General features: G+C 32.6%; 1 protein-coding gene across 1 annotated transcript; it reads left to right on the plus strand.

Moving 5' to 3' along the window:
• Positions 1-7395: 7395 nt before the first annotated feature.
• On the plus strand, positions 7396-9249 carry LOC149893462 (uncharacterized). The gene is made up of 2 exons (XM_090077052.1): positions 7396-8330; positions 8501-9249. Exons 1-2 carry the CDS (start codon positions 8294-8296, stop codon positions 8830-8832), a joined length of 369 nt encoding a protein of 122 aa, XP_089933178.1. The 5' UTR covers positions 7396-8293; the 3' UTR covers positions 8833-9249.
• The last annotated feature ends 518 nt before the right edge of the window (positions 9250-9767 follow it).

The following is a 9767-nucleotide window of genomic DNA, read 5'->3' on the forward strand; positions in this document are numbered from 1 at the left end:
GACTTCTTACCACACTTCTGGCTCTTACTACACTAAAGGCACAACTTTCAATTCTGACATTTTTCCGTACTAGCATCTTTTCTTGAGACATTTTCCCATTCTAACCTGTGTTAGCATTTATAAGTTTTTTATGGTAACCTCCATTAATAGTCTTCAAAAATTTTATTAGCTGTAAGATGCACTTTTATGTTTCAGAAACCAAAATTAAATCAACTCCATCCTTTTTTTTAAAAAACGTTTAAGTTTTAAATAAAACTAATCATTCTTTTATATTGTAAAATTTGTTTTCGAAATCAAATTACAAAAACAGTCTTATGACTGGAATGTTTGAATCAAATCAATTCAAAAACGATTAAATACAGGGTATGTATTTAATTATATTTACTGGAACATTTGTACGGAAGAACATTAAAATAATAGAACATGTAGTGGGAGTCATGAATGCAATAATAAAAACCATTTTTACTCATCTGAATCTTATCTAATGAAATCTAATGAAGTAGCTATTTGTATATTTTTATTCAAAAACCATATTTTAAAAAATTAAGAAAATTTTTCGAATCTTTATAAATTATCTTGTTAAATTATTAAAAATTATAACTTAATTTGTGTTAGTAAAAAAAATTAGCTAATTGTCTTTTTTGTTTTTTATTGTGTTTAATATTAGGCTGCAGTGAAGATCTTAACAAAAAAATTTTTTTGAGTGTTTTAGTTAGCCTGGGTGTTGGAAAGTTGTGAATGGTTATCATAAATTTTAAGTAAAAATATTATTTGTCTATTGTTTCGTCTTGAGGTGCCCCAAGCCTTTTTAAAATTACAAATATTCAGTTTTTTATTTTAGTTTATTAATTTTTGAAATTGTTACAACTTTTTTTTTAGAATTTTAACTGGCCTGGGTGTTGATACTGTTGATTGTTGAATGTTGATTAGCTGTGAATTAATATCTTAAATGTTATGTTAAATTAATATTTGTATACATTGTTATCTTGAGATGCACGCAAAAGTTTAAAAATTGTGAAAATCTAGCTTTTTTGCTCTTTTTTTTTTTATTTAAAAAATGTAGCGCTCGCTAATATTAATATTTTCTCAGCATTTGTGTTTGTGCCTCCATCTGGTGAATCAATTTGAAGTATTGCATATGGCTGACAACAACATTGAATAAATATTATATATTCTATCAATTATTATAAATATAATACAGTTTTGGAATATCAAAGATCGACAATAAGAAAATGCCGACTCAGACTCGAAATCAGAACATTTGTCCTGTATTTGGCAGAAGTAAACGGATGAGTAAAAGTCTTTTACCAACATACGGGGATATTATTAAACACTTTCAACCAGAACAGCTGCAGCCATAGCGTCAGCTGTTCTGGTTGATTTTGGCATTATTAATGAACAAGATTCGTCTGTGGTAATTGATCCAAGCAAAATTCGTCGAGAAAGACAGAAAAATAGGAAAAGTTTGCAAACTGATGCAATAAAAAAAGTTGAAAGGTTGTATTTCGATGACCGAAAAGACAAAACCAGAAATCAATTTATGAAAGGTGATAAACTTCATCAAGTAACAGAAACAGAAGAGCACATTGTGTTAATAAAAGAACCTGATTCGCAATACCTGGGACATATTAAAACATCAGAAGGAACATCACTAAATTTAACAAACAAGAATGTGGAATTTTTAGATAAAAATGAGATTGATACAAGTGCATTGGTAGCAATAGGTTGTGATGGTACCAATGTTAACACTGGATGTTGTGGTGGCGTTATTAGACTGATTGAAGTACATTTTAAGGAGTCGATGTACTGGTTTGTATGTTTACTACACATGAATGAATAACCGCTCAGGCATCTCATGATACATCTAGATGGCGTTACACAAGGACCAAATTCATTTTCTGGTCCAATCGGACCAGAAAATGAATTTGGTCCATGTGTAAAAGAATGCGACATGCCAGTAGTAACCTTTCAACCCATTGAAGGTAATGTTTTGCCAAACATTGATCCAAACGAACTGAGCACAGATCAGAAGTACCTACTTGAAATATTTCAAGCAATCAATAGTGGCCAATGCAGTAGCAATTTGGGCAACCGTAAACCAGGACCAATTTGCCATTCTTGCTGGTTAACAACCGCCAATTGGATTCTTTGATTGTATATTTCAAAAGAATGTCCAGACAAACACTTGATAGCACTTGTAACATACATAGTCAAAGTGTATGCACCTATATGGTTTGAAATAAAGTCAAAACCGTCATGTACAGATGGGAGTCATCATCTTTTTCAGATGATTCATTATACCAGATACTTGTCTACAACTCTGAAGAGAATTGTTGATCCAGTTATACAAAGAAATTCTTATTTTGGTCATCCTGAAAACTTACTGATAGCAATGGCAACAGAAGAAAGACCACACATTCATCAACTAGCTCTAAGACTTGTGCTTGCGGCATGATCCAGCAACAATGAAACAGATACTGAACTTAGAGTGTTTAAGGTGCCGTTGCTAAACTTCGAAGCACAAGATTACACAGAAATAATCAGTTGGTCATCAAACAAACGCACAGAAACGCCAATGTTTCGATACTTTCCATCCAATCAACTTGAAGAAAACATTCGATCTTTAGAAATGTTACAATTTCAATCATTTCCATGCCACACACAGGCCGTTGAACGGGGGGTTAATCTTGTGACAAAAGCGTGTACTACCGTGTGTGAACCCCAGCGTGACGGTTTCATTTGTGCACGAATAGAATCACGTTCAGCCATGAAAGTGTTCAATACAAAGTCAGATTTTAGTTTAATCAAATACCTGTTTATGACTGTTCGACGTTGGTAACATTAAAATAAAGAATTCAAGAGTTAGGGCAGTAACTAAACAAAAGGACAATTGTTATAGTTCTACCACTGCATTTTTTTAACTTTTAAAATTGTGAAGTTTTAAACTACTATGAAAATGTTGATTTTAAAAGTATTAAGGCTTTAAAACTGTTATTTTCAAACTTAATTTTATAATGATAACTTAATTACATAATGCTATTATGGAAAATGGTGTGAAGAACTACTTGTTGCATGCATATTGCATAATGCATAATTGCATATTGCATATATTCCATATATTGCATACAACGCATACCACGCCATACATTATATACGTATAGCGTCACCTAATATAGTTTATGATAATTTGTAACAAAATTTGTTAAACTTATTTGAAGAAAAAAATAGAAAAATTAGAAAAATACCAATATTTGGTGTATTTAAAGTACTTGGGGGCAACTCAAATTCATACTTTTTACAAACAATATTTGTGCATATCATATCTTGTATGATTTGATAACCTGTTTTAGACACAGGCAATAGCATAACAAAATTTAAATATATATATATATATTTCTTTAAAATATCATATTTTACAAAACAATATTAATTTTAAAAGTTTTTGGGGCACCTCAAGATGATATCCTAAAGAACTAATATCTTAAAACAGTGCTTTTAGTATGAGTACACAACTTTTGCACACCCAGACTAACCAAATCTATGAAAAAATTTTTTTCACTGCAGCCTATTTAATATGTCTTTTTAAAATAAGCTCATTTGTAGAAATTGAATGGGTTCAAGTCAGGGGAGCTCGGAGGTCAAACATCTTTAGGCCAGAACTTAGTGTTGTCTCTAGGCCAGTCTGAAGTTAAGATCTTCTGTTGTTGTGAACCTGGTCAACGATGAAATACTTCTCACCTGAAATGTAGATGACTAGAGTTTTTTTCTTTAAAAAATTTGTTCCTTCAGACAAGGAGTATGAAAAAATATTTTTTATAGCTAAAGGTTTTTGCTCCAAAAAGATCTTTGACAACCCTTTTGAAAGTCATCCCTGACAGATTCATTTCTCCGGGAGATCATTGTCTCGTTAACTTTCTTCTTGATGAATACAATTTATTTATATTCCAATTAAAGTTATTTAGAGGGTGCGCACGTTACGATAGCGCTGTTAAGGTATGATTTTTCATTAAAAAAAAGAATCAAATAATAAAATGGCTGCTTTAAGTAAATGAAATTTGCTTTTAAAAAATAGGATTTAATGAAAATGAAAACCAGAAAACATCGCGTATTGGCGCATAGCATTTTTATAGCATAAAAATTTATATTCAAAATTGGGTACTTTTGAAGTATTGTTATCTTGGGTAGCTCCTTTTATCTCCAAATCTTCATGACGACGTGCAGTTTGAGGCGATGCACATGCAACAGTTTCAGAAGGTTTTAGAATCCAACTGTAGATAATCATTAAAGAAGCGTGTTATTTTGTTTGTTTAAGGAAAACAAGTACCGTTCTTCCTACAAGAATGTCTTAAAACATTTTCAGAGTTTTACAAACTGTGAGATTATCTCAATAGTCTCCGAACGTGCGGTCATCCAGTCACAAAACCCGAAGTCGTTCAATGTGCTTCAACTATGCATGAAATTTCCATCAGTTTTTTAATCTCACACGATTCGCATATGCTCAAAAAAACATTCCCTGAGGAACTTTCCCCCGAAGCGGATAATCTGAATGGAGAATGTCTCTAAAGATAATTTAAATAAAAAGTGTAAGCTTGATGAAACAAAAAAGCAGTTATTCTCTTCATGACAAATCTAATTAAAATATTTTCATTTCTCAAAAAATCTCAACATTAGGACGTTTTTAGGTAACTATAGTGAAAGTAAGTTTTAATTTTCGTACCGACGCAAATATAAACTAACGAACGTTAATGAACGTTAATAAAATTAACGAACGTTAACGAACGGTGAACATTGTGAGACAGCCGAAACACATGGTGGACACACGAACAATTGCATGAAAGATAAACCTGCCATACAATTAAAATTTGAAAATAATTTTGGAATTAACGACTAGAAATTCAATTGCATCTCCACCAATAAAATGATAAAAGTTAAAGTTGTAAAGCTCGGCGACAATTCTTCAACATTCTTTTAATGTAACTTCTGTGATAAATGGTAATATTTGAATTATTAAGGCAACAATTCTGAAAGCATAATCGAGACAATAGACAAAAGTTAATCAAAAGATCACTGGTCGAAATAAACACACTAAACGAACTTGTTGAATAAAATTTACTGTCTTGAACAACGTCCGGTTTAAGAATCATCTGCGGACTTATCAAAAAAGGAAAAACCGAGAAAATCTTAAAGAAGTAGAGCAGTAAAAGAAAAAAAAAGTAGAAAGGGAAGAGAAGGGAAATTCCTTGAGCTTTTGAAAATAGCTTCAATATACACTATCGAAAGAAAGTTTTAGGCAGGTTATGACTTTATCCTTTTTAAGATATTACAACATTGAAACTGTTTTTTTTATTTAAATGAATGTCTTCATGGTTTAGTTCTTGATCGAGGTCTTTAATTCTTGATTCTAGTATATCGGGAATTGTTTAGACCATTTCAGCATATTATAATAAACAACAGGCACCTACTAGATTACACTCGAATTATCTTGTTTATTTATAAAATAAACACTTAAACTTGATTATTCAATTAGAAGATCATAGTTAGTTGAAATTAAAATTTTGTGTTGTAAAAAGTGGGTACAAGAAAGCAGTGGCGGACTAAGTAATCTGGGGCTCCTAGGCTAGTGACATATTAAGGGACCCTTGTCCAAAAATTACCTATCTGACAGAAAAAATGGTAATATTTTGATGTGCGTATGTTTATTTTTTAACATACAGCAAAGGTAGGCCTAGGCCTAGGTTGCTAGGGATATACAGTAAGTTTCAACTCATTCTCACTTTTTTTAGTAAACCGTTTGTTCAGTGAATGAATACAAGTTAAATTTAAACAAATTGACACCTATTTTGTGGATGCCGAAGTTGCTTTTCGAAATTTAGCTTTGGAAAAATTGTTGATGATGTTGGAAAAGTTTAAATTGCGTAGTAGATCACTTTCAATCGTCATGAGTGTCAAAAAATTTAATCTTTCATCAGTCATTGTTGTGCGGATCGCATTTTTCACTCGTCCAAGTGCCGAGAATGATCGCTCACCAGTGCAATTGGCAACCATTAGAGTCAGGTATATCCGGAATACAACATTGACGTTTGGAAACGTTTCACAGACACCTGGGGAAGACGCAACTCCGTAACACTGTACTTCAGTGCAGTAGTTGGTGCCTTTCTACTTCACACGTGGAAACGTTCCACCCTGTGTTGAACTATTTAAGAAATAATTGAACTGAATCATTACTTCACTTAGTGAAGGTAATCAAAGACTGATACAGTAGAATCTCTTCAATTCGAATTTTATGGGGAAAAATAAAAGTCCGAATTAGACAGATTTTCGAATTATAGAAAATTGATTTTTCTTGAACACATTTCACGGTGACTTTGCATTTAATCAAATTATGGAGATTTTTAAAATAACGAGTTCGAATTAGAAAGATTATACTGTATTGGTAAATGCAAAAAGCTAGGCAGTTTAAATTTTAAACGAAACACCGCTGCGGTCAAAGTGTTTTACAACGCAATGAAAAATCCCGGACATGACGTTACTCTCATGTCAGTGATCTCAGCAATCTGCATAGAACTGCAGCGTATAATTAATTACAACCAGCACTGCTTAGAAGGTTAGATAGAGGAGCGAATTTACCCGGGGCTCCGGGCTACAATAGCCCCCTGTAATCGCCAAGGGGCCCCACAACTTAGAAACAAGATAATATTTGCATGATTATTGCATATCATCAAAGCCTGAATCTGACTGATAGATTATAGATGATTGACGCACGGGTATGTCATATGCCAAGGGGTCCGTGCACGGGCCCCCTAAAATCACGGGCCCTTAGACTGCAGCCAAGTTAGCCTAAGGAACAGTCCGCCACTGCAAGAAAGGAATTAAGCATGGTTGAAAGAGAAAGAATTCTCGTTTAACACGAAGAGGGTTAATCCAAATTTCAAAAAAATGTAAATTTCAAAGTGTTGTGCACAAATGACATCACAACAACACGAAGTAACTGGTAACAATGCAATTAAAAAACTCATTGAAAGACCTAAAAAAACGAATAAATTTCAAGAAATAAGAAAAATTTTCCATATCGAAGATACGGTTTGAAAATTTGGACTTTTTTTGCCGACTAAATATCCCAAAACTGCCCTTTTGATTCTATATATTTTAAGGACTCCAAAACAATAAATTTTAAAATCCTGGATTAAAATTTAAGGGAGATATTTAGCTTCAAAATTGCCATTGTAAAAGACAGCATGAACTTTTGGTGTGACAGAAACAGTCAGCTTTAGATAATTGCTCTTAAACTCTTGAATCTTTTTCTAAAAGTCTTGAGAGAGTGAGCTCCAAAACAAGAATTAAAAACTTGGAGAAACAAATCTTGAACATGGCAGATGGATGATGCTTCAAATGCCTTATCAGCCAGTGATATTTTCATTAACGTGAAGTAAAATTAGAAGTAAAAATAATTGATTTCGTTAATGTGAATAAAAATTTAAAATTAGGATATATCTGAAGAACGAAAACTGAAATAGAATTGAATATAAGCATCAAAAAACGAAAATAGGAATAGAATTAGGAATTATTACCGAACGAAAATTATTGAATATTAAAAGAAATTTCGATACACTAATTAGTTTTTTTTGACAATTAATTTACAAATTTTGCATACTTGCTTTAAAATTGGCGCACATGTTTGACCATAACGATGATATTTGGAATGATTATAGAATGTATCAATGGACCACAAAACGTGCTTGTCATTACGTTAAGTATAAATTCAATGCGTTCAATCTTTTGTTGTAAAATAAAATAAACATCTAAAGATTCTTAAGAGTTGCAAATTAATAACAGAATAATGAGTTTATCAAGGTTGTTGGCTGGTAGGAAGCGTGACAGTCTTGTATGGAAATTCTTCGTTTACGATGAAAAAAATGACAAATCCACGTGTCTAGTACAGGACATAATTAATGAGAGCGTATGTGGCGCATCTCTTGCCGGAAAAAATTCCAGTAACTTGGTGGCGCACATTCAGAGAATACATAAAGACACACACAAATGTTACGCGGATGAAAAGAAAAAACGAAATGCAGAAAAAATATTTTTGAAACGTAAAATTGATGACAGCAATTCTATATCTTCCCGAAATAGTGGAAAGACAAAAACTCAGACAATAAGAGAGTGCTTTGAACACCGAATCACCGCGTGGCCAACGGAATCAAATGAATATCAATTGCGTCAGGATAGCGTGATTGAAATGATTGTTAATACCAGCTATCCAATGGTATTGCTAGATCAGCCGTCGTTTTGAAAGATGATAAAAACTTTTGACCCAAAATTTAAATTGCTAGGTTATAATTAACACAACTAAATTTTTAAATTATTGTTTTAAATTCATTCAATGCTAAACAATTTTTAAATGTTTGCCTGTAATTATAGTATCATTAATGTAAGACTATAGTAACTAAAAACACAAACTGATGTGCATTAAATTTTAACTGATTTAAATTTTATATTGCAGGGTCTGCAACATTGAACAAGCGGATAAACGAGCGTTTTCTTCTACAATCTGCACAACTGAAAGACTTGATGAATCGTACACGCAAAGTAACAATTTGTCTTGATGGTTGGACGAAGAAGCGTCTCACAGCATCGTTCCTTGGAATATCTGCTTGTTTCTATGACACCACCATTGATAAAGCACGACATGCTTTCCTAAATTTGATAGAACTCCAACATCCCCACACGGGTGAGATGCTTGCCGAATGTTTAAAGAAATGTCTTGACCAGTGGGGTATTAGAGAAAATCAAGTTATGTTGATTGTTTCAGACAACGGGTCTAATATGATTTAAGCCATCAGGCTCTTACAGGAAGTGTATGCAGCTAAAAAATCTGACGAATCTGAATCTTATGAGTTTGAATCTGACGAGTCTGAACATGAAACTGATGAGGAAGAGATCCAGTCTCAGTCAGAACAAACTGATTTATTTCTGCCAGATCATATTCCATATCGTCGAATGCCCTGTATGGCTCACACACTCCAGCTTCTCATAAAACCAGTTTATGAACATTATAGTGCAACCACCTTAGAAATGAGACAAGTTGTATCAAGAATTAGGAAATCAAGTGTGGCAATTGAGAAACTTATTGACAAGTGTGGGAAGTCTGTGATAACTGACTGCACCTCAAAATGGAACAGTACATATCAGATGATTGACCGGCTGTTTAAAATAAAGACATCGGTGAATGAAGTTCTTATAGAAATTGGTACATATTGTTTTATTATTTATGTTATTAGTGTGTATAAATTATTTTCGGAATTTTATTAAGTCTACAAAATTGCGTCTTACCTTATATAAACTAAAAAAACGAAAATGGTTATAAATTGTAAGAAGTTCATTAGTCATTATCATTAAAAAACAAGACAGGGTATATAGTCTTTAAATTAGGTTTACTAATAACACGGAAATACTTTACCCTACCTTTTAAATCACATTGCAACAGTATGGAAAAAAGAGACGTATATCAATGATAATTATTAGTTATTACAATTGTTATCAGTAAACTTTAATTTCAGACGGTTTACTTAAATTTAAGAATCGACACATTCAAAGCATATGAATGGGTTCGTCTTCAAAACATTTATTCACTTTTGGAACCCTTTGCAGTACAAACAGATATACTTCAGACCGATGCCTAGTCTCTTTCACAGGTTCTACCATCTATACTCAATTTGGAATGCTATTTACAAGAATATCCTACCAGCAAGTCTTTGATAGCGAATCTT

Source organism: Hydra viridissima, unplaced genomic scaffold, assembly GCF_058129835.1.
Source record: "Hydra viridissima isolate aposymbiotic clone 2 unplaced genomic scaffold, HvirCarnegie_v1 scaffold_1, whole genome shotgun sequence".
NCBI lineage: Eukaryota > Metazoa > Cnidaria > Hydrozoa > Anthoathecata > Hydridae > Hydra > Hydra viridissima.